This window comes from Camelus bactrianus, chromosome 2 (assembly GCF_048773025.1).
Source record: "Camelus bactrianus isolate YW-2024 breed Bactrian camel chromosome 2, ASM4877302v1, whole genome shotgun sequence".
NCBI lineage: Eukaryota > Metazoa > Chordata > Mammalia > Artiodactyla > Camelidae > Camelus > Camelus bactrianus.
In genome coordinates, this window is record NC_133540.1 from 92386109 (window position 1) to 92411873 (window position 25765).

A 25765-nucleotide genomic window follows, 5' to 3' on the forward strand; every position below is an offset into this window, starting at 1 on the left:
TTTTTATTACTTGGTCTGATGCTTCATATTTAAAAGAGAAAAAAAATCAATAACATAATAACAAAACCATCAGATGTGCAGTTGGGAAACAGAGCACAGTGCATTGTTTCTTTGTCAGCATTAGCAGTGTTCATAGATAACATGAAAAAGAGCAACCGTGTTGGCTGAAGGTATCTTAAGTGTCTTAGAATAGTTATCTGTGGTCTTTCTTTCTCTCTCTTAAACTTCTTAGATGAAAGAGAGCTGAGTTGCTGTGAACCAAAATCTCCTATTAGGAAACCAAACTATGAGAACAAAATTATGAGACTGACCCTTGAAGTTCAGTAATAACATAAAGACATTTTATTGAAAGCAAAGAAGCATAAAGAATTGAGTTAGTAAAATATTTTATTTGATTGATATTTTAAATGTAATACAAAATTTATAAGCCAGAAAATTTAATAGCAAGGAGAAACCAAGCTGGATCATTTAGCATAACTAAAGGACAGTATTCCTGTAAAAGAAACCAAAGTTCTATTTTTTTAACCCCACTGATTGTGATTAAACATATCAATTATACTTCAGTTGCAAGAGTGGAGAAACATGCAAGCTGAAGAGGTGTGGAGCTGATTTTAGCTGCTTCAGTAAGAGCTCTTCAACAGGTCAAGAGATACCACAGGAAAAAGGATTTTAAAAAAAGCTCTTCACCTATAAGGGACACACAAAAAATAGGGTTAAATTTCCTCAGGCGACTTTTTTATTTTTAATAAAGTTTTAATTTTAGAATCATTTTAGATTTATAGAAAAGTTGCAAAGATTGTACAGAGAGTTCCCATATACCCTGCACCAATTTCTATACTAGTTAACATCTTACTTTAGTAGGTTTATCACAACTAATGAACCAATATCGATAGATTATTTTTAATCTAAGCCGATCCTTTATTTACATTCCTCAGTTTTTACCTAATTTCCTTTTGCTGTTCCGGGATCACATCCAGATAGCATATTACCTTTAGTCACCATGTTTCCTTAGGCTCCTCCAAACTGTGATAGTTTCTCAGACCTTACTTATTTTCAACGACCTTGACAGTTTTGAGGAGTATGGGTTACATATTTTGTAGAATGGACCTCAATTTTTGTTTGTGTAATGTTTTGCTCCTGGTGAGACTGGAGTTGTGGGGTTTTGCGAGGACGATCACAGAGGTGATGCGTCAATTCATCACATCATTTCAGGGGTACTTGCTCTCAAGGACACCACCGATGATGTTGACTTTGATGTTAGTTGCCTGAGGTAGTTTTGTGGGGTTTCTCCACCATGAGGTTACTCTTTCCCTTGCACTTTGCATATTACACTCTTTGAAAGGCAGTTGCTCTGCAAACCCACACTTAAGGGGTGGGGAATTACACTCCATCTCCTTGAGGGAGGCGTAACTACATAAATTATTTGGAATCCTGTACTCCTGGGAGATTTGTCTATTCTCCTCCATTTATGTATTTAATCAGGTATTTATATCAGTATGGACTTACAGATATTTATTTTATAATCTGAGTTGATTTTAACCCAATACTACCTTATTTTGTTGCTCAGATTGTTCCAGTTTTGGCTACTGGGAACTTTTTCAGTTGGTACCTCTATCTCTTTGTCTTAATCTTTTTTTTTTTTAAATTTTAACATAAACCACGTTATGCTTTGATCTTGGTCTCTTGATTCTCCTGTTTCAGATATTTGAGGATTTATTTGGGGATCTAAAGCTCTGCTGTCAGTGAATAATGCAGGGTCTGAGTTGATGAGCAGGCCTTAGGGTCACCAAGGTATTTTACTTCAAACCAGTTCAGAAATCAATAAGGTAATTTTCTCAAGGTTAAAAAAAAAAGAAGCTCCAATGCCAAGATTTGTTATTATGTATGTGCGAGTAGATCTTTTATCCAAATTGTCTCATGTGATTATTTAAATAAACAATGTTGAAATGGTGTACAGCCACATCTTTACTTCTGACCTCATCCTGTCCAGTCTGTTTGAATATGTCACTATCAGATTAATTTTCTACAGTATAGCTCTGCATATGTTACTCCCTTACTTAAAGCCTGCAGGAACTCCCCAATGCTCACCAGATAAAAGGCCAAGTCATCAGCCTAGTATCCACTACATGATACGCCACGGCCCCAGCTCACTTTTAGAAAGCTTTCACTTCTCATTCTTTTCCTACCTGGACCATCTGTTCCTACCAGATTTGAACTAAGCTCACACAGATGTTTCCCCCTTTTCTGGCTTCTGTAGTTCACTAATGTTGCTGATAAGAAGTAAAACTCACTTCTATTTATTCAAATCACACCTTGCATCAGAAATCTCCTGTTTGCCCCATCCAATCCATTTCTACCCTTGTCCGCACTGCCTGGTGCCCTGGGAGGCTGACCTGTGGAGGCCAGCAATGCTGTCCTGCCTTCTGCCTTCTTGATAGTTTCAACTGGTGGGAAGCCCAGAAGAACATCAGAAAGAAAGGTTCTTTTTTGGAGGGGTGAGGAGAGGTAATTAAGTTTGTTTGTTTGTTTGTTTTACTTCTTTAACTGAAGTATAGTCAGTTTACAATGTTGTGTCAATTTCTGGTGTACAGCATAATGCTTCAGTCATACAGACATATATTCCTTTTCATATTCTAATTGATTGTAGGTTACTACAAGATACTGAATATAGTTCCCTGTGCTATACAGTATAAACTTGTTGTGTACCTAGTTTATACATAGTAGTTAGTATCTGCAAATTTTGAACTCCCAATTTATCCCTTCCTACCCTCTTACCCCTCTGGTAACCATAAGTTTGTTCTCTATGTTTGAATCTGTTTCTGTTTTGTAAATAAGTTCATTTGTGTCTTTTTTTTAAGATTCCACATATAAAAGATATCCTATGGTATTTTTCTTTCTCTTTCTGGCTTACTTCACTTAGAATGACAACCTCCAGTTCTATCCATGTTGTTGCAAGTGCATTATTTTATTATTTTTTATAGCTGAGTAATATTCCTCTGTGTGTGTGTGTGTGTGTGTGTGTGTGTGTCTCACATCTTCTTTATCCAGTCATCTGTCAGTGGACATTTAGTTTGTTTCCATGTCTTGGCTGTTGTAAATAGTGCTGCTGTGAACACTAGGATGCATGTGTTTTTCCAATTATAGTTTTCTCCAGATATATGCCCAGAAATGGGATTGCTGGATCATAGAGTAAGTCTATTTTTAGTTTTTTAAAGAACCTCTATACTGTCCTCCATAGTGGCTGCACCAATTTACATTCCGAACAACAGTGTAGGAGGATCCTTTTTCTCCACACCTTCCCCAGCATTTATTATTTGTAGAGTTTTTTGGTTAAAATTTTGTTTTTGTTTTTGTTTTTGTTTTTTTTTGAGGGGGGAGGTAATTAGGTTTATTTGTTTTTTAATGGAGGTACTGGGGATTGAACTCAGGCCCTCATGCCTGCTAGGCATGTGCTCTATCACTATACCCTCCCCACTATGGACTTTTTAATGATGGCCATTCTAACTGGTGTGAGGTGATACTTCATTGTAGCTCTGATTTGCACTTCTCTGATAATTAGCAATGTCGAGCATCCTTTCATGTGCCTGTTGACCATCTGGATGTCTTCTTTGGAGAGATGTTTATTTAGATCTTCTGTCCTAAAATTTTTATTGGGTTTCTTGTTTTTTAAATTAGGCTGTAAGAGTTGTTTGTATATTTTGGAAATTAGTCCCTTGTCGGTCACATCATTTGCATATATTTTCTCCCATTCTGTAGGTTGTCTTTTCATTTTGCTGCTGGTATCCTTAGCTATGCAAAAGCTCTTAAGTTTAATTAGGTCCCATTTGTTTATTTTTGCTTTTATTCCCATTACTCTAGGACCTGGTTTGGGAGAAATATTGCTGTGATTTATGTCAAAGCAAGCTAGTCCAGCTATCTTATTCATAAAAAGAAATCAAAATCAATTTTTATATTAAGATAACATATAAGAGACTTAAAGAATTGTTGTAATATAAAAAGCTTGTAATTATATTTCTAAGCACTCACAGATTTTGGGACCTACCATTAATTTTTTTCAGAAAGTATGCATGGCTCTCCTTCTGTTGATGTCTCTCTTGATTTGGCAAAGAGAACATTGAGGACAGAAAAGGGTCACCATGAAGTCATCACAAATGGATCCCTGTTTGAAAATATAAAAGAAATAGAAATATAAAATCCACCTATTTGGAAATTAAAACTTGTGGATTTTCAAGACATTTTGAAGAGAAGCAAAAGGCATTGACCCCTTGAATTCAGAGCTTGAATGGGTACATTTAGGGAAATGTTTGTTGATTTCTCCATGTAACTCTTGTCTCTTTTTATGACATCAAATGTTTTCCTATACTTTGTGATATTGACAATAAAAGACAGTATCATCAAAGCATAAATATGAAGGTAAAATAAAGAGTATTAGGAAGTAAAATCTCAAAATTCTTTTCTCCCACATGCTTCCTCTAGGAAGCTACCACGCCCAAAATGAAGGAGCAGACCAAGAAAGAAGAGGATACGAGATATAAGAAACGGAGCCTAACCTGGGAGAGAGGTTAATGGCATCTCCAGGCCGTGATGAAGGAGATCCCAGGGTGCAAGCAAAGCACCGGGAGGGAAGAGCAACTAGTTCAAGGGTAGCAGGTCAGGGAGTGATGTCATCAGGAAGACGAAATTGATAGACTGTCTGATGTGTTGAATGTTCTGGGACGAGATTTGGAAAACTGGGAAAGGTTTTGGGGTTGACTTACTGCTAAGTAAATGGAAAACTAATGAAAAAGCTGGGAGTTATTAATACTACGAAAAACAAAGTTTGGTAGAAAAAGCATAGTTCATTACATGACTCAACTCTGAAGAGCAAACATAAGTGCCCTAATATAAATACTGAATATGGATTTAACCACAATTATATGTAACTATATTGGAAGAAGTGAGGCAGGGGTCAGGTGCGTGTCTGTAGTGAGGAAAGGGGAGAAGACAACTAAAATCTCATCTTCCACAGTGGGAGGTACATAGACAAGGCCCCAGAATGAAAAGTCAAAAAGTAGCAATAGCAATACAAGACTATGATTTTGGGGAAACACCCAAAGACCAGCTCTAGGGAAGAAGAAGTAGTGAAGAGAAATTTGGGCACTATAATTTTTCTTAACAAACTTTGTGAAGTAGATAATTTGAAAAACTATGTGCTTGAAGAACTTTGTTAAATAAAATGAAAGCCGTACTAGAAAGCAGGGACGGGGCAATTCATTGAGCCAGAAATCTTGAGCAATTTTTGAAAAATGTGAAGCAGAGGGGTTACACTGAGGGAGAAAGTAAAACAGAGCTAAGGAACATGAAACCTAACAGAGTCAGGGGCAGGGCATTAGATAAACCGCAAACCAAACACCTAGAGCTCAGAAAAGAGGAAGAAGAGGCTGGGAAACGAGAGACGAGAGGTTAATTGAAGCCAGCTTGAGTGGCTGGGCCAGCCCAGAGCTGCCAGCTGAGGCTTTCCCTCGGGGCACCGCCTGCAGATCAGTTTAACAGAGGACCCTAGTGTGGGCTTAGGGGCCATGGAGAGAAGAGGGGCAAGATAAGTGGGCAGTTATTCACCTATCTCATAAGAGGTCAGACTCCCTAAGATGCACCACAAACACACTGAAAGAATTAATAAAAGGTAAAGACATTTTAGTACAGCTGAGAAGTCTAAATCACTCCCACCATGAGACAGCCAAACTGTTTCCTGTTTGGTATTCACTGGACGCTGTTTTTCCTTCTTCTTCTTTTTTGCTGAGTAGATCTTTCCTGGTTCCTTTTGTTCCCTTTAGTAGTTTTTGATGTTCCACAACTAATTTTTATCCAGTTAGTAATGACCTCCCCTTAAATTTTTACCCACAACTTGACATTATATTTATCTTGAGTTTCATCCAAGTTGTTGTGTATATCAGTGGTTTATTCCTTGTTATTTTTATTTATATATATATATATATATTTTTTAATCGAAGCATAGTCAGAGAACAATGTGTCAATTTCTGGTGTACAGCACAATACTTCAGTCATATAGGAACATACATGTATTCATTTTCATATTCTTTTTCACCATAAGCTACTACAAGATATTGAACATAGTTCCCTGTGCTATACAGTATAAACTTGTTTATCTATTTTATGTGTATTAGTTTGTATCTGCAAATCTAGAACTCCTAAATTCATTCCTTGTTATTGCTGACTAGTATTCCATTATATGGATATATCACAATTTGTTTATCCAGTCGCCCGCTAGGGGACGTTTGGGTTGTTTTTAGTTCTGGCTATTACAAGCAAAACTGCTCTGAACATTTGCAAGTCTTGTTATGGATATGTATTTCCTTGGGTAAGTATCTAGGAGCAGAATGACTGGGCCAAATGGTAGGTATATGCTTCACTTTTTAAGAAACTGATTTTACATTCCCACCAGCAGTACATGAGAGTTTCAGTTCCTCCATATCTGCTAACACCTGGTGTGGTTTAGCCTGATTAATTTTAGCATCCAAATAGGCGCGTAGTGGTATCTCCTTGTGGCTTTAATTTGCATTTCTCTAATGACTGATGATGCTGAACATCTTTTTATGTGGTTAATAACCATTCAAATATTTTATTTTTTTCTAATTTTTTTTTTTGTGTTAAAAATACTTAACATCAAATCAACCCTCTTAACACATGGTAACTTGTACACAACACAACAACTTGGATGAATCTCAAAATATGCATACTGGGTGAAAGAAGCTACACAAAATAGTACGCACTGTACAGGTCTATTACATAAAATGATAGCCAATGAAAACTGATCTATACTGACAGAAAGCGTGTTGAGTTACTTAGGGAAGAGAGAAGAGGAAGAAGGAAGGATTACAAAGGGGTGTGACTGAACTTTTGGGGGTGATGAATATGTGCATCATTTTGACTGTGAGGTTGGTTTCACAGGTACATTCATAGTCTAAACTTATCAAATTGTACACTTTAAATATATGCGGTTTATTGTAGTCTATTATACTTCAATAAGATTCTTTTTTAAAAAGTTATATTTACCAATCAATGCCAGACCAACAAAGTCTTTAGGGTATATTTGTTTCTTCCTCTTTCTTCTAATCTTCCAAATTTTGTTAAAATCAACTAGAGTTCTAGTTTTAGACTGTTACTGATTTTTCAAACTCCCAGGGAGCATTTTAAAAAGTTGGTCATGTACTAAGCCTTTAAAAAATTTGCTAAAGTCCATGTTAAATAGTCGTAGCATAATAAATAAAGCATTCCAACAAACCGATAAGAAAAGGCAAACAACCCAATAAAACAATGAACAAAGTGTATGTACAGATAATTTACAGAAGTGCAAAAGGACAGTAAATTTTCAAAAAGTTGCTTGATCTATCTAATAAAAATTTAGTTAAAGCAAGAAAGAAATATCATTTTTGCCTCTCTGATGGACAAAATGGAAAAAAAATATTGGCACACATATAATTTTAATGAATTATAAATTGGTATAATCTTTTTGGAGGAGTATTTGACAGTATCTTTCAAATTTTGAATGTGCATACCCTGTGATCTATCAATCTAATGTAGTACACTAGCCTACAAAAATACCAGTGCATGTACAAATCATATATGGACAACTATTTAAAATGCAATATTATTTAACTTTCCACCAATAAGGAAGTGATTAAATAAATTATCTATATGATGGAATACTATGTAGACATTAAAAAGAATCTGTATTACAGACATAAAAGGGGCCTACCATATATTAAGTAGAAAAAAGAAAACAGATTATAGTATAATATCAACCAATTTAAAAAAATTTATTGAAGTACTGTCAGTTACAAGGTGTCAATTTCTGGTGTACAGCACAATGTCTCAGTCATGCATATACATACATATATTCATCTTCATATTCTTTTGTATGACCCCATTTTAAAAAGTAAAAACAAAACAAATAAAAGAGCCTTGCAAACCCCAAACCCCAAACCCCACGTGTCTAGATCTGTAGCTATAGCCACATCTAATTTATATTCAGATGCCTTATAGGCATAGGAGAAAAACCCTGAAGGATAGCAATGCACACCGATGATTAACAGGGTTTATCACTGAGTAGTGGCATTGTGTGTAAAGGAGTCATATTTTCACTTTTTGTTTTATATATTTCTGTGTTTGAATTTGTCATAAAATTACCTATATGTTTATTATTTTTTATAGTTAAGAAATACATCTTTTAACTGAAAAAATAAAATAATTTCAATGGAATAAAATAAGTTCCTATAATATTCTATTTCATTTGTTCCTTGTGGTGGTTAGTTTTATGTGTCAACTTAGCTAGGCCATGGTACCCAGATATTCAAGCAAACACTATTCTAGATGTTTCTGTGAAGGTAATATTTTAGATGAGATTAACATTTACATCGGCAGACTTACAGTAACCATCTGTAATGTGGGTGGGCCTTGTCTAATTCGTTGAAGGCCTTAATAGAAAAAGATTGACCTCCCCTGAGCAAGAAGGAATTCTGCCAGCAGGCTGCCTTTGGACTCTGCAACTCTTCCCAGCCTGTCAGCCTATCCTGCTGTTTTGGACTTGCTAGCCCCCACAATAATATAAGCAAATTCCTTGACATCTCTTTCTCTCTCTATTTATCTATATCCATGTCATCTATATCTCCTTTTCGTTCTGTTTCTGGAGAGCACTAATATCTTCTCCTATTACATAAAGTGAAGCTTATGGTATAATGGAATATGCAGGCGTGGAAAGTTGGAGTTGAATACTGACTCCCTTTACTCTAGTGCGTATCTTTGCCTGAGTTACTTGACCTTCTCAAACTTTAAAGTCCTCATCTGGCAAATGTGGGGACCTACTTACTTTATAGGGATAATGTAAAGATTAAGTGATGTAACATAGGTAATGTACCTGAGCCATAGTAGGCTCTGAACAATCCTCTCCCGTTGTATGATATACATGGCAAATATGAGACGTTTATTCTCTAGGGTTTTCACAGATACATGGAAGGCAGTCACATAATCAGAGGATCTATTGCTACAATAATGGAATACAAGGTTGCACAAGCTAGGAAGCGCCTACAGATCCAATCCAGATGGTGGATACCATCAAAGGGCCTCCATGTTTATAGCAATTATTTTGAATGTGGGTGCGGATTTGAATGACACAGTATTGTAAGAGACTCACCGGGATGCCGTATCGAGTCCGATAGAGGGTCCTCATGGCGACACTTGTTCCACACAGACAGCATTCGTTCATGTCAGATGCAACTTGAATCGCAAGGCACGTGAAGCAAAATGTGCCACAGAGACCTGAACACATGAAGGCAGAGGCGCAAATGACTCCACTCTGCCCCTGCTTCCCCCGCCCCCCACGCAGTGGAAAGTTAGTTTGCCTTCATGAATGGCAGCCCACATCCTGGGGATTTGCACATACCGTGCTGCCAAGTTAATCGGCACTACTTTGTTCAACATTGCATTAGCTTATCCCTTCTCCCCATCTAATCATTTTAGGAGTGACAGCACCTTGGAAAGTCTGTATTCTTTTTGTAGTAACGCCTTCAAATACATATTGAATGATTCACTGAATCCTAGTCATGTTCCAAAGATTGTCCTCAGTGCTGATAATGCCTCTGTCTGAAGTCTAGTAGGGAAGTCACATAATACAAAAAGTTCCCCAACAGAACTACTCAAGACATCTAGGTGTCACCCACAGAAATGGGATCTCCTAGGCTGTGGGAAGAAAAGATGGCTTGATCTGAATATTGAAGGAAGATTAGGGATTTTACAGGTAGAGAAAAGGGAAAAAAGCCTCTTTGAGATAACCTGCATGTCTTGGCAATGCCTGGTCTTCATTCAACATGGCTAGAGCCCAGGGATGGGATGGGGATGAGGCTAGAAGACAAGGCAGGTTGGGACAGGACAGTGAAGAAATATGAGACCTCAGAGTGGGTCATGAAAGTCATGAGGAACCTCTGAAGTATCTTAAAAAGAAAGAATGATTTGGTCAGATCTATAATTAAGGAATCCTGCCATGAAACTATTAAGTTCATATTAGAACATGTAATTCACTTACTTGAGGAACAATACTAGGGTTTGGAGGATTAAAATGTTCCTCTTTAGAAGGTTTTAGTTTTGTAGTCTCATTATCACTATGATTTGCAGATGTTGAACTAATGTCCTGAGAAGTGTAACTCATGACTCCAGGTCTCCAGTAAGACAATGAGAGCAAATCAACAAACCCAGTTGTTCCATTTCCCGGGTAACCCTTTTCTTCTATGCTTTGCAATGTAATTATTAACTTGATTCCAAATTTCAACTTCACTGCTAAGTTAAAGGTTAACAAGATTTTCTTCCCTGTCTCAGAACACGATGTAGATTTGAAATAGGCAAAAAAAAATCTCAGAGCAAACATTTTTTTGGTAAATAGGTTTGTTTGTTTCTTGCTTGGTGTTGAGAACTACGCATTTGACCTCTGACACTTTCATCTCACCCTCAAACTTCCTTTTCTCAGAAAGTCACTTAGACATCAGAAAATGAAATGAAGCAAAACAAAAAACAGAGTCAGAGATATTTTACCCAATGAGAAGTTAATTGCCTTTAAAATTCTTTGTTCTTATGTGTATAAAAAAACCTAAAAGCCCTAAATTAAAATAGTTCTTCTCTGAGCTCATGCTGAAACCATGGATGAAAATTATCCCTTGTGTACTGGACACAATGGAACTATAATATAAGGAGTTGAATTTAAATGTAACAAGAGCAGCCTTTTTTAAAAAAAAAATCAAGTTAAGCTTGAAACATCTCTTCTATATAATGCACAGTCAACTTAAAATCATTAGGCCAAGCTTGTGCATGGTTAGAGTCATTTGCTTTTATACTGTTATTTTAACCCAGCACTTATTTTTAAGAGTAAAACTACTCTTTGAAGGAAGGAGAAGAATTACCTTATACTCAGTACAGGCATTTTCTGTTAATAAAGCGTTGCCTGACATGCAGGGTGCCCTGGAGGAGTAGGTCAGGAACTTTTATTACATGATAAGGGAGGAATGAGGGGAGGATTTGGTCTTTGTTAATTTGCCTCCATGTCAGTTACCGGGGCCCTTTTCCCAGCACTTACAGACCCCGCAGTCGCTGAAGCAGTCACACATGCCCGTCTGCCAGTTGGAGGTTTGAAGTACTGGACCACTTGTAGGCTGAGTCACAATGACCACTGGGGATGCAGCTTGCATTTTGGTTACTGAATCTTCAGTAGCTGTGATCTGAAAGGAAAAAAGTTAGTGTCAGTAGCCTGGAGGTTGCTCTTGGAAGCCTGTTTTGAGGCACTCTGCTTTGTAGGCAAGTAAGGAGATTTAGATCAAGTGGCTTGTTAGTCCCTGAAGAACATAATTTCTGCAGTGTTCCCTGGGGGAAGAGATTCACTGAAGTGGTAAAAGGTAAAAATGCTCCCCTAGAAGTACAGGGAATGTAACAGGGTTGCAAGTACTATTTTTAAGCAGGTGCCTAGTCTGCACACAAGACAGGGAAACAAATGAGGACACCTATGGCCATGCCAACTACACCCTGTCACTCGCCATTTGGCTCTACAAGAATGAAGTCTCTAGCTACCGCAGTGGCTGACCTTCAACACACCTTGAAAGGAGCTCAGGGTGGAGATCAGGAATGAGACACTCTGTGCTCTGGGGGAAACTGGCAGAACAGGGCTTCAGATAGATATTTGCAGAAGATTTTATGAGCCCAATTTCTTGCATCTTCTCATTTCTAGAAAAGAACTAAAATCATTAACAAAGACATCTGATCCTTACGACTAGCAGAAACTTTCTGCCAAGATGTGTGCTTGACTGCACATATCCCTCTTCACTAAAATCACACATATACTGACCTCCCCACCTGCTTCTTCCGAGCACTTCCTCAGAGCTATCTGAGAGGCTGTCTCCCGGGCAATAGCCCTCATTTGGCCCCAAGTAAAACTTAACTCACAACTCCCACATTGTGTATTTTTTTTTAGCCAACAGCCAGAAATAGCAAATAAGGGAAACAGACTCTCTAAAACTGCACCATCCTAAGTTTCTGTGCACACACACATTTCCCCCTCTTTCTCCTTTTTTTAATGTTTCCTTTTTTATGGACTTGTTTCTGATTGTAAAGAAAAAAACTCTCCTGTTTTCTGTCTACTCTCAGAACACTCTACTTCACTTGTGATCACTGAATGTGTGGTAGCTTTTCGCACACTAAGCAATTCTGCAACACCCGCTGGGTGTCCATTGGGCTGCACCCCATAAGCTTGCAAGCCCTGTGCTTGCCTAGCCTCTAGATCAAAAAAAAAAGGTCCCGGAGCCAGTGACAGAGACATCAATAGTTTAATGGATGGGGGAGCTTACATGTCTGAAAAAAAGTCTTGGAGTGATGCCCCACCATGTGCAGTGGGCGGTGGGCAGGACATAGCAGTAGTCTTAGCCCCCAGGTTGGCTCATTGGTTACCAAGGAAACCAGCAGAGGAGCATGCCCCCCACCACCTCTTTGAAAAGCTATCATGGTGGAGGTGTTCTGATCCAAATCTTAGAACAGTCTCTAGCGGGGGCCGGGGGCAATTACATAGGAATTTAGGAATTTGATTAGGCATGTGATTAAGAGGGAAGATCAGTCATGTGAGTTGAGTGTAGGTGAAGCAGAGGCTGGTTGAGCAAGAGATGTTCAGAGAGAAGAGAACTGTCATGTTGGGGGGGGTCCAACCATATGTGGTTCTACAGTTTAGCTCAATTCCAACAAGTGTGTACAGGAGATAGTGTCAGATTCCACAAGCGAAGTGCTCAGTGCCACAAAACTGCCCTCCCTCCCCTACCTCAGATGCCAATTGTAAGTCCAGGTTATCACCTGTGCTTCTGACCAACTGGTTTGATTAATTTGTTGAAGTGGCTGACAGAGCTCAGGAAAACAGTTTACTTACTGGATGATTGATATATTATAAAGGATATTGAAGGATACAAATGAACAGCCAGATGACAGATACCGAAGGTGAGGTTCAGAGCCTGTGGAGTTTGGGTATGCCACCCCTCCCAGCACACCAACACAAAAGCTCTCTGAACCCTGTCCTTTAGGGTTTTCATGGAGGCTTCATTACATAGACATGATTGATTGAATCCTTGGCCATTGGTGATTGAACTCAATCTCCAACTCCTTTCCCTTTCCTGGAAGCCTAGGAGGTAGGGCTAAAAGCTCCAAACCTCTAATCACAGGTTGGTTCCCCTGGCAACCAGCCCCAATCCTCAAGGCTTTCCAAAAGTCACTTCATTAGCATAAACTCCTCTGTAGTTGAGAGGGGCTTGCTATGAATAATAAGACATCTTTATGATTCTTACCTCTTAAGAATTTCCAAAGATTTTAGAAGTTCTGTGCTATGAACAAGAATGAAGACCAAATATGTATTTCTTATTATAAACCACAATATCACAGAAGTCCTCTCCAATCTTTCTGCATCCAAGTTGGTTTTTCTCTTCAAATTTACCTGGAGCCTGTATCCCTCTGTGAGTGCTGACTTGCCAGACCCTTGACACGTGTTAGGGGCAAGCCCTTATAGTGTACCCCAGTAAAGATTATTATGAAGTACATTTTGTTAGGTTAGTCCTAATTTCTCTCCATCATGAGAGGCACTGCAGGGTCATGGAACATTGATCTGATCTGGAATGAGAATATCTTTGCTCAAATTCCAGTTTCCTAAACTGTGTTATCTTGAACTAGTCATTGAACAGCCTAGTCATTTAACTAGTCATTTAAATTTCCACTTACTAATCTGTAAAATGGAAATAGTTTCTGACCTATCCACCTCTCATGCTTATTGAGGGCATTAAATGAGATAAAGCTTGGGGATGAGTTTAATGAACATTAAAAAAAATCAGATAAATATAAGGGAGAGTGGCTAATTATGTACAAAAATGTAGCAAGGAACTGTGTGTGTGTGTGTGTGTGTGTGTGTGTGTGTGTGTGTGTGTGTGTGTGTTGGGGGTAATTAGGTATTTATTTATTTATTTTAACAGAGGTACTGAGGATTGAACCCAGGACCTCGTGCCTGCTAAGCATGCGCTCTAACACTAAGCTGTACCCTGCCCACCCAGTAAGGAGCTGCTTTTGATGATTTCCACAAACGTTTATTGGCAATTCTATGAGCTTGTAGTCACAGAGATTCTACTCTGTCAGGCACTGTACTAGATTCACATTGTCCACTTAATCCTACAACAGCCCTATTAGGTAGGAATTATTATCTTTATTGAGTTGATGAGGAAATGGATGCTCAGAGACTTTAAGTGAATTGTGAAATTCAAATCCTTCTCGGGCTCATTCCACAGTCCCTGCTCCTGCCTTTGCCCCTCAGCTTTAGAGTCCCCACTCCATCAGAACACTTAGTACATACAGATGGCATTGCCATTGGTGTGTTGTGATCTCCTTGAGAACTGGAACCCTCTCTTTATATTTATTTCTTTAGCACCAAGCTCAATGCTAGGCTCACAGAAGATACTTTTTATTGCCTTGTTGAATTAAATACTTATTTTATGCTTGATTCACTTACAGTGTGCTAGACACTGAGGTGTAATACATTTCCACTTCAGATTTCTTTTTTCTGTAGGTGTTTTTTGCTTGTTTGTTTTGCTTTCTTTCTTTTTTTTTTTTCATTTTTTGGTTTTTTTCTTTTTAGTTCTTACTTTTTAATGAAGTGAGTTGATTTCAGGACATGTTTTTAAAAGCACAAAAGAAAAATACTAAAATCAAAAACACAATGCCTCCAGATACTCAGGCAATGTGATTGTACTATTTGCTTTCTTACATTATTCCCCTCATAGAACAGTTTCAAAAGCAAGCAGATAACTTCCACTGTCCCCTATTACTTTGTAATTTTTCTATTTCTTGAGTTAGCTGGTTTCTTTCTTGATTGCATTGCTTAGTGACACCTGGCTAGTTTGGTAGTTCCTGAGGACAAAAAGAGAGCAGCATATGAAACAGAACAACATCTTGAGTGTTTCTCTGCATAACTGAAAACGCATCAGCATTGGTTCAAACATGTCTAAATCTCCGCAGGCTTCATCACAGCTAATTGTAAATTAACCAGGTCTACTTTTATAGATGGTTCTCTGAGTCCTAGCAAACAGCCTCATGGGAAGAACATTCAGTGTTTCTGGATGAGGATAAAACAAATTTATTTTTATTATTTTTTTAAAAAGAAGGAAGAAACTTTAAAATGTTCTTTTAAATGTTTGTATCAAACATTATCACCTTTAGAAAATAGCTCTAGGTACTTCCCTTCCCAGTAGTGAGTGTGGTATGCAAATGCCACATATTTTTCTAAGTTTTAATAAAATGATTATAAAATAACAAAATGAAAACAAGGACTAAATTTGAATTAAGTATTTTAAGAAAACTTTAAAATGAGAGAAATTTAAAAGCCCCAAGGTTGAGAAAAATGACAAAAAGGCAGGAACAGATAATTCACAAAAAATGTGACATGAAAATGACCCTTAAATAGATTTATAAAAAAGATGTTCAAATTCATTCAATATTAAATACATATAAATTAAACACTTAGATTGGCAAAAATTAAAAAGAAGGCAACACAGTCTTTTGGCAAGGCTGTGGAGAAACAGGCACTCTAAAATATTGCTGGTGTGAATGCAAACTGGTACGACCATTCTGGGAGGACCTTTGGCAATACCTAACAAAACTATGTAAACACTTTCCATTTGACCAAGTAATCCCTCCCCTAGAAATTCATCCTGAAGATACACCTCCAACAATGCAAAAATACACATGCATGAGGTTATTCATAGCAGCATTGCTTGTTTTTACGAAATAATTGTAAACAATACATGGGAGAGAGGTTGAATAAACTATGGTATACTCGCACAATGCAGTGTTATGCAGCTGTCAAGAAAAGAATGAGGATAAGCTCTATAAACTAACATGAAGTGACATCCAGGATATATATAAGTGGTAAAAAAATGTACAAAAGAATGGCTATGGTATGAAATCCTTTATATAAGAAATAAAGGGATATAAGGAAACATACTATATCTGTTCAACTGTGAAATAAGAAGTACAGGAAGAATGAACCAGGAACAAATGAAATTTCTTATGTTCAAAGTAAATGAGACGGAAAGAATGAGAGAATGGAAATGGAGTAGCAGGGGTGGTGGCAACACTACTCTCAGTGTGCCTTTTCACTTGACTCTGACTCATCCGACCATGCTAATATTTCACGTATCAAGTCAACACACAATGGATCAGTAAAATCAATCAGAACGTGGAAGGAGTCCAAAGTGCAATATAAACAGTAACAAACAGAGCTGAGTGTATTACAATTAATATTACAACCACACGAAAGGGACTGGGGAAGAAAAGGGTAAACTAAATAACTTTGCAAAGTATTTTGAATATATAATGTAAAGCTGAAGACAAAAATAACCGACGTAAGTATTGTACTCTAGTTAGTAAACTTGCTTCTTACAGGGGTAGAAACTAGCAATTCTGAAACATATATATATATATATACCATATATATTTATATATATTATATATATACTTATATATATTATATGTATATATATTTAGCTTGAATAAGTAAATACATTGTGGATAATGAGACTGCACTGTCAGAGAAAGAAATTACAAATAAGAAAAGGAGGACAGCTAGTATGAATCCTGTTGAATTAGAATCAGAGGTATGAACTCATGGTTATTTACACACACACACACACACACACACACACATACACACACACAGAGTTATAAATAGGGGAGTAAATCCCCTTTGTGGGGTCTTTAAGGACCACTCCAACACAGCTGTGGAAATTCTACTCAGAGAGGCATATAAAATTAAAGAATTTATTCTACTCACAGGTCCTAAGGAGGGAGGCACAGCATGCCCAGAGGGTCTATAACAACGATTACTGTGGATTTGTCAAATGTTGATCTTGTATTTCCCACTCCCACATTCATTAATGGGAATTCTACTGTAGGAAAGCACTATCCCCTTCTCCCTCATTTAAAAATTCCTTTATTTATATCAGCATAGAATTATGGATAGTTTCTCTAGACAATATTAAAATTGCATCATTGCTCAAATTGTCCCAGATGTAGCATTGGAAGAGCCATCCAGTTGGTTCTGAGGTCCCGCTTCTAATCCACGCTATTTTATTTTTTGGTCCCACAAGATGTTTCAGATTTATCTTGTACTTTCCCTGCCCCAGCCTTTTAATCAACCATTTCTCCAATGAACTTGGGCTTTTAAAATTTGAAAAACAGTATTTAGAAACCAAGATTTGGATGGATGGATGCTAAAATTAGACTTTGAAAGTATGATGAGAAACAAGACGTTTACATGGTCTCAAAGTATCTCCCCACAGGCTATTTCCTAATTACAAAGGGAAAAACAGCAACTTTCTACTGGATAAACCTGGCAGACACTATCTTAGTCAAATGATCAAAGTTAATATTATCAATAATGGGACATCTTGACATGCTCTAGAAAGTGGACACAATACTATGACTGGGTATATTAATAAATCTTATCTATAGGAGGTGCTGACTAGAGCAAGGCTAACTCTGCAATAGGTTATATTAGCAATCACTCATGTGAGTCAGGAAAGGGAAATGTTTGGTATTTTGTGGCTTGGATGATGATTAAAATTCATCTGTGTTCAAATACGATTATGGAGTGCTAGCGTTGTTATTTTGATCCATCATGGTCACAGTGTAGCCTTATCTCATGTTAACACTCTGTGAGGTTGTTTCATGTGCCAGGGAACACCAAGACCAGGTGAGAGGGACGACACAGATGGACGTGGAGGGCATGATGCTAAGCTAAATAAGTCAGACAGAGAAAGACAAATACAGTATGATCTCACCTATTTGTGGAATCTAAAACAAACAAGCAAGCCAAACTCATGGTTACAGATAACAGATCGGTGGTTGCCAGAGGTGAGAGGTGGAAAGTGGGTGAAATGGGGGAAGACGGTCAAAAGGCCCACACTTCCTGTTGTGAAATAAGTAAGTCCTGGGGATGTGATGTACCGCATGGTGACTATAGTTAATAATGCTAAATTGTCTATTTGAAAGTTGCTAAGAGAATAAATGTTAAAAGTTCTCATCACAAGAAAAAATAATTTGTTAACTGTGTGGTGATGGATGTTAACTAGTTTTACTGTGGTGATCATTTCATAATATATCAAATCATTATATTGTACATCTGAAACTAATACAGTGTTATATGTCAATTATAGCTCAGAAAAAAAAAAAAGAAAAAGAAAAAGAAAAAGGCTTAGTGTGAGTGTCCGGCCAACTTGCAGCAACACCAAAGCCTAGCTCACAGCACTGGGCCAGCTCTGGGACAGCAAGGGCTGCTTTTCTCTTCCTTGGGACATTAGTGGGGCAACTGGTAAAATTTGAACAAGACCTATAGATTAGTTTTTAGTAGTTTATCAACATTAATTTCCTGGTTTCAATATTTGTACAATGGTTATGTAAAACATTAAGAATCAGGAAACCTAGGTGAGGCGTGTGTGTGCTGTGTGCTAGTTTAAAAATAGCTTTATTGAGATATATTTTACATACCATAAAATTCACTCATTTAAAATGGATACAGTTCAGTGACTAGAGTGTATAACTGTATAACCATCCCCATAATCTAATTTTAGAATATTATGTCACATATTCTCCAGAGAAAAAACATATCCATTGGCAGTCACTCCCGTTTCCTCTCACCTCCACCTCCAAACCACATTTAACCTGCTTTCTGCCTCTACTATTTTGCTTTATCCTAGACATTTCATACAAATGGAATCACAGAATATAGTCTTTTGTGACTGACTTCCTTCAGTTAGCATGTTTTTAAGATTTTCAACAATCCATGCTGTAGTGTATATCAGTACTTTTCTGCTGAATCATACTGCATTCTGTGGATACACCATTTCGTGTTTATCCTTTCATCAGTTGATGGATATTCAGGTTGTTTCTACTTTGTGGTTATTATGAATAATGCTCCTATTACTATCTGCGTACAAGTTTTTGTGTGAACATTTATTTTCATTTCTCTTCGGTGTACACCTAAAAGTGGCATTGCTGGGTCAAAATGGTAACTTTATGCTTAGTATTTTGGAAGGCAGCTATGCTAAGCACTATACCACCAAGGTCACGTATAGTGTTTGGAAGAACTGCTTCAAACTGTTTTCCAAAACGGCTGCATTTTGTATAGGGCTCCATCATCCTGGCTAGCATTTGTTATTGTTTGTCTTTTTTTGTGTGCTATTTTTGCAACATTTTTCATAAATCTAAAATTATTTCTAAAAAAATGACAAAACAAAACATAAAAGAGAATTCGGGGAGAGAAGAGCCCCATAGGATTTAGAATGAAAAATACAAAAGCAATCTGCTACAAACACTAGAAAAATATATCCCTAAACCCAAGTAGTATATAATGCAAATATAGCCATAATAAGATTTTTGAACTGTGGTTTCATTTCCCCCTTATAATTATTAGGAACCATTCTAAAGAATTTCTTTTTTGTGTAAAACACCATAAAATGCATTCGGAATAGTTGAAGCTGATTAAAAATGTATTGTTTGTTCTTTTATATGCATTAAAGTGGCTTTTGATTTTGATTTCTGATTGATTGGTGCCATAATGGCCTTTTACTGCTCTATTACAATAAAAGTTTAAACACTGTTAATCTCACAGAAAACAGTGCGAAAGGAAGTTCTAGTAGGTGAACAAACAGCCGGAGGGTCAGGGGTGGGGGCGATCATTTCGGGGGTGCGTCATTTATGGGTGTCTATGTAGCGGGGAGGAGTCTATCTTGAAGGGTAAGGGTAGGCTCCTCAAGTGATGGAGCGAATGACCTTGCGTCTGGCTGTGCTCTGACTCCCTCGCAGGGAGGAGGGTCAATGAGGCCGTGACAAGGGCAGGGCAGGGTGAGTGCGGAAGGGTATGCGGGCGTCAGGCTGGGTCGAGCCATCACACCCTTCCTCCCTAACCTCCCTCCCTGCCCTTCCGCAGCCTGTGGTTCTCTTCAGGGCGGAGAGCCCGCCGCCCCCGCTTCCGGCGCACGCGGGAGTTGTGGCCTCCGCAGGTGCGGGGCGGGCCGGGGTGTGGCTTCTCAGCCGCGCTGACCTCTCGACCGCTCGGGAAAGTGACTGAGAGCGGCCTGCGGGCGCGGAAGGTGTTCTCCACTTGGCCCCCACATTCGGCCTCCCAGGACCCGGCTATCTCCTCTGCTGGAACAGGATCCTATTTGCCCCCGAATTCTCCAGGGCAGCCAGCACGGAGCCCGCGGTCAGGGTCGGCCGTAAGCGGGGGACAGCCAGCTCTAGGTGGCTGCACCTCGCGGACGCACCGGACCTGCTGGGAACCGGCAGCGGCCGGGCAGTCGTGTCGTGGCGCCTCTCCCTCCCGGCACCCTGCCGCTCCCCCGGCCCCCGTCGCCCAGTCTCACCAGGCATATATAATACATTTTTAAAAGTTATCATCAGATAGGTGGGCTGATCAGCTCACTGATCGGGAAGTAAGACAGAAACGACCACCCCAGCCCCCCACCCACCTCGCCCCGCTGAGGTGGGCTCCAGATTCTACTTCTGGTGCACAGGCTTATTTTTCATCGTAACGGGAAGCAACCACAACTCTCTAAACAAACTCGTTCTTTCACGAAGAAGCAAGTAAAGAAATTGCAATGCCATTTCTGTTGCTCACCGTTTTTACAATAGTTAGCTTGGTTTGGGGAAAAGGAAGCTCCCAATCGGGAATGTAAGCTCCACAAGGGCAGTTTTGTGGGTTGTGTTCGCTGACGTATCTTACAAGCCTAGCGCAAGGTCTCGCACGCAGTAGGTGCCCGCTACCGCGGTCTCAATGCGTGACGCCAGCTGGAGCTGGTGCACATCAGACACTGGCTAGTGCCCAGCCCTGGAAACCACTTAAGCAATGGCTTTCCTTCCCAAACTGCTTTAGACCGCCAGACATCCTAAGATCCAGGTCTTTTCTATATCCCAAACCTCAGTACACAGATGATAGAAACCATAGTTTTGGGTGATGGCTTCCCATATTTGAGGCCTGGGAAGAAGAGGCATTGCAGGAAATTCTTTAAAAAAATGTTCAGTCAGATTTTCTTTTGTGTTTCCTTTTAATAATCAAACATTAGAAAAAGACAGGAAAGGCTATATAGAATGTTAGGTGGTTATCACTAGGGAATTGGCTGATAGGTATTTTTTATTTTTATCTTTGTAATTTTGTGCATTATCTGGTTTTCTGTTTTTATGGTTAGCATTTATTCCTTTTATAATCAACACAAGAAATACCCATTTGGAAACAAAAAGCAAACCTAGTGACTTAAAAAAAAAAAAAAAAAGAGAAGGAATGTAAAGGGTCATGCTGATTATTCGTATAGCTTAGAGCTGTCTGTATTTTCTTCTCCATAGCCCCTAGCCAATGCCTGGCACCACAACTGGCATGCAATAAATACCAGCTGCATGAATGAATGATGAATATCCTTTCCATGATCTCTCTCAGGAAAAACATGTTCATTTAAGTTGTTTATTTTTCAAGAAGTCTGTGCTGTGATTTTTAATATAATGACAGCAATCTGAAGATTTCAGTATAGAAACTTGCCTGCAGTTATAGAATCATCCTTTCCTTCAGCTGAGTGTCCTCGCTCAGTGTGTACTTTAAGTACGTGTGTATTTAGATAGGCTGGAGTTAGCCCTTATAGCAGCCTGAGACCAGAGCATCTGAAGTTCAGTCAGCGATCATCTGCACATTTTGTAGTGAGCAGCTTCATGGAAAACCCGTCCACGTGCTGACTGCCAGTTAGTTTGTAGGAAAGTCTACAGCTGAAACCTGTGTGGGGTCTGAAACAGTCTTCAGCCCTAAAGTCAAAGCTCTCGGTTTCTGTTTCTTTCACAGCTTTTGACTTCCTGTTTTGAATATGGAAAATTGTGGAGACCCAGGTGCTTCTGTGGACTTCAGTACAGAGAACTGAGCAGGGAGTGGGGGCCCCAGTGGGTTTCAGAGTGTATCTCTAGTGAAGGTTACCTACAGCAGGAAGAAGGCTGCTCCATCCAGCTCCCCCAGAAGAGCAGCTCTAGGAATCAGCATCCCACACTTCCATTTGACCAATTTAGCTTTTTCTGAAAGAGGTCTTGTGACTTCTCATGTGAGATTGTTTTATTCAAGAGGTACCTCCCTGACAGTTATAAAACAGAGGAGAAAACAAACACACTTACTCCTCTGTAGCTCTGTGGTTTAAATATCATTTCACAATTTGAGGGATCCTTTAGGTTGTAGCAAAATGTGAAATAGAAACAAAATATGCCAAACAACCGCAAATCTCTGCTTTAGCCATTAAGTACCCAGTAATTTTTTAACCTTAACCATTCAAAGTAAAAGCAACAGCAGGAACTGGGGAGGTGGTGGTGGTGGTGGAAGAGAACAAAAGGCAACTCCCCTGGAATCTCTTCAGTGCCCAGTGATATTTCTAAGAATTTCTGGGACTTAGTCTACAAGCCTGTCTCCTCTGTTCAGTGGCCTTCAGTGCTTCCTGTGCGTAAAAGCTACTTGGAGACTTTGTTTATGATGTAGATTCCTGGGCACTATCCTCCGAGGTTGTGACTTAGGCGAGGTGGACTGGGGTCCAGGAATCTGTACCGCGCACCCTCAAGGCTGCTGCCACTATGCCATGAGATGCCGTCGTGTAAAGTAGAGAAAAGTGGCCCTTCTGCGGAGCTACAACTTGATGAGAATTAGAAAAACGCCATCACCTTCTCCAGGCAGATGCAGCCCATGCTGAGGCCTCCAGCTCGCCTAGGAGCACAGGCTAAGCCAGCCCTGTTCACCTCAGCACCACCTGCCCGTGCAGAGCCCTGGCTTCTCAGTGGATTCCAGCACCAGTGACCTTACAGAGCACACTTTGTAACTCACAGCCCTGGGTGTTTTCATTTCTCTTTTGTGAAGAATAACTACAGATCCAATCCCCTTTAGTAAACATTTACTGGGCAGGCATCCAATGTTTGTGAAAGTCTTGTGTTGGGTTTGGTAGGGTTTAAGGAGCGTGAGTAGTTCCCGCTCCACGGCCAGCAGCTCTGCCCATCACTAAATGACCATAGAGGTGTTTTGTTTCATACATCTTTGATACCATGGGAGCAGAGAGAGTGATGAAAAATGTTGGCTGGTGCCACTCAGGAAAAAGGAAAAATGGAGGCAAGGGGAATTTAAATGGGAAACTCGGTGGACAAGCTTTGAAGAGGGACTGTAGCTCCTTTCTTTAGAAAGCTCCTTTCGTGAAATGACCTCAATGCCCAGAAACCTTGCAGGATTTGGCTTACATTTTAAACATCTTAAACATCTTAATTTCACCCATTAGTCTTAGTTACAACCAACCTTGTACCTGACTCCCCCTGCCTTGGAACACCTTACTCTTGAGAAGGACAGACCATTATCTTATTAATATTAATTAATAGTATTAATTGGATTGACATCAATATTATTAATTTAATCAATCTGGGTACTAAATATATCACTTAGATTAACTTTTCATTTTTTTGCTTTGATTAAAACATTTGCATTTCATAATTTCTCATCTCAAAAGCTGATAAATGTGAGGTGAGAAGGTTATCTTTCTTTACACATTTACATAAAGCACCAGAATTTAATTTTAAAGCATTCTAGTCTGTTTTTCTTACTTTCATACTGAAAATTCAAGGATTCTCATGTTTCATTACCTAGATCAGCAAAATCCTGTCTTCTATTTCTAACGGCAAGAAAACCAACAACAAGCAAAATAGTTTCAAAACGCAAAGAAATTCGACTGGCACAAGTAAGCATGCCTATGTATGATATAGAGTGAAATTAATGATCAAGTTAGTAAACATAAGGCCTAATATGTGTTCCTGCTGAAAGCCAGAGTTGATGAAGGATTCAAAACATCTTACACTACTTTAAAAAGCGTGGCATCTCCCATATGACTGGCACATGTTGAATTTGACTAAATTGACTAAATTTAAGCAGTTAGATAAGAAAACATTGGTCTTTCAGCTGAACCTTAAAATACAGCATGTTAGAAATTTAAAAAAAAGGAAATCAAATACTGGTAAAGAAGACTTTTTTTTTCAGTGCCAAGATAAGCTTTTAAAGAAGTGCTTCATTTCAAAGTACTTACAGTTAAGAAGTAGGTTCTTGGCAGGCTGTGTCTTGGGCTTGAGTGAGAACCTCACTGAAAGTGAATGACACAGGCAAGAGAGAAGTAAGTGTGCTCACATTCCACTATATGCTACAAAGTACAGATTTGAGGTTTTTATTGGCCAATGCAATCCAGGCAGAACAGTTTTCAAGATATGTTTTTGTTATCTTGAAAATGAAAGTATTTCCTTGCCAAAGTGGGTGTTCCTTCTTTTTTTGTTGTGTTAAGTACACTCTTGTATCTTTTTAGGGGTGAAAAAAAGATGTTTCATTATATAATTTGATTGGTTTTTACATGCTGGCAGAGCTGACCAATTTTTAAATTTTACTTTTTCCCTTTAATACAATAAACAAAGAAGATTTAGTGTGCATTTATTGCCATTTTAAAATTGAAGAGTTTGTAGGTAGTGTTTGGGAGAAAATAGACTATCTGGAATTCCGTACCTAGTCAGATGCTCTTCTTTTTTCCTTCTGTCTCTTTGGACTCCTTTGTTTGTTCTCCTTAGCATTGATTAAATGCCTTCTATGTGTTAGGCACTGCAGTAAATGCTTTCCATGTATTACTGTATTGAACTCTCCCCACAATTCTGTGGGGTAGGTATGATTCTCACCCCCGCTTAACTGGCAAGGAAACTGAGTCACAGCAATGTTAAGAGGCTACAAGGTGGCAGCTAGGAATTGGCTGAAACGGGACTGTAATCTGTACACTTACTTCTGACCTCACTGCACCATATCCAGCCTCACGTTCTCACGCACAGTCTAACGCCAGCCTGGCTCTAGTGGAAAAACCCTGCTATTCCAAATGATCTTGGAGGGAGTGAGAAGCCTGGCCACTCTCATTTCTGAAAGGCTTCAATTACGGAATCAGTAATCAAAAGGCTATGAACAAGTATTTCAGAAGGAAGAAATACAAAACTTAAAAAAAAAATGGTATAAAGAAATTGGATGTGATGTAGTAAAAAGAGCCATGGTTTGTAGCTGAGCTGATAGGGGATAAAATCCCACCATGAAACTTGTTAGCTGTGTGGCCTCTGAAGGTCAAAAAAATCTAAGCTTTGGTTTCCTCACCCCTAAAGTTAGAAAAATAGGCTCATCTACCAAAATCACTAAGGAGTCATTGGTAACAGTCCATTTCAATGTTCAATAGGTTAGCTGATACCATCGAAAGACTCTCGAGATACCAGCTATAATCTGATACAGTGATCTCCTCCCCGCCCCATAGAGATGACTTCCAGTCTTGACAAGGTTTTGTAAAATGGATGATTGATGTTTTTGATTTTTCAAAATCAAATCAGTCTCATTGATTTTTTTGGTGGCATGATAAATTGGTACTCTGTCTTTGAAAGGCAGTATTGCCTATAAAGAATATAGCAGAATCAAAAAATATACTTATCCTTTGACCTGGCAATTTCACTGAGTGAGTATTTTCTTTAAAAAAAATTCTTTTAAGGGGGTAGGTAATTAGGTTTATTTAAAATGGAGATACTGGGGATTGAACCCAGGACCTTGTGCATGTTAAGCATGCAGTCTGCCACTGAGCTATACTCTCCCAAGAGTAAG

General features: G+C 38.8%; 1 protein-coding gene across 2 annotated transcripts; it reads right to left on the minus strand.

The window, feature by feature from the left end:
• Nucleotides 1-369: 369 nt before the first annotated feature.
• On the minus strand, nucleotides 370-24344 carry PLAC8 (placenta associated 8). 2 transcript variants are annotated; one of them, XM_045512995.2, is made up of 6 exons: nucleotides 24186-24329; nucleotides 11632-11760; nucleotides 11120-11261; nucleotides 9191-9315; nucleotides 4043-4159; nucleotides 370-687 (listed from the first exon to the last, which is right to left on the minus strand). In XM_045512995.2, the coding sequence occupies exons 3-5, from the start codon at nucleotides 11229-11231 to the stop codon at nucleotides 4055-4057; spliced, it is 342 nt and encodes a 113-aa protein (XP_045368951.1). In that variant the 5' UTR covers nucleotides 11232-11261; nucleotides 11632-11760; nucleotides 24186-24329; the 3' UTR covers nucleotides 370-687; nucleotides 4043-4054. The 2 variants fall into 2 exon arrangements, with proteins under 2 accessions (XP_045368951.1, XP_010948537.1); XM_010950235.3 differs by lacking the exon at nucleotides 11632-11760 and having other exon boundaries at nucleotides 24186-24344.
• Nucleotides 24345-25765: the final 1421 nt, after the last annotated feature.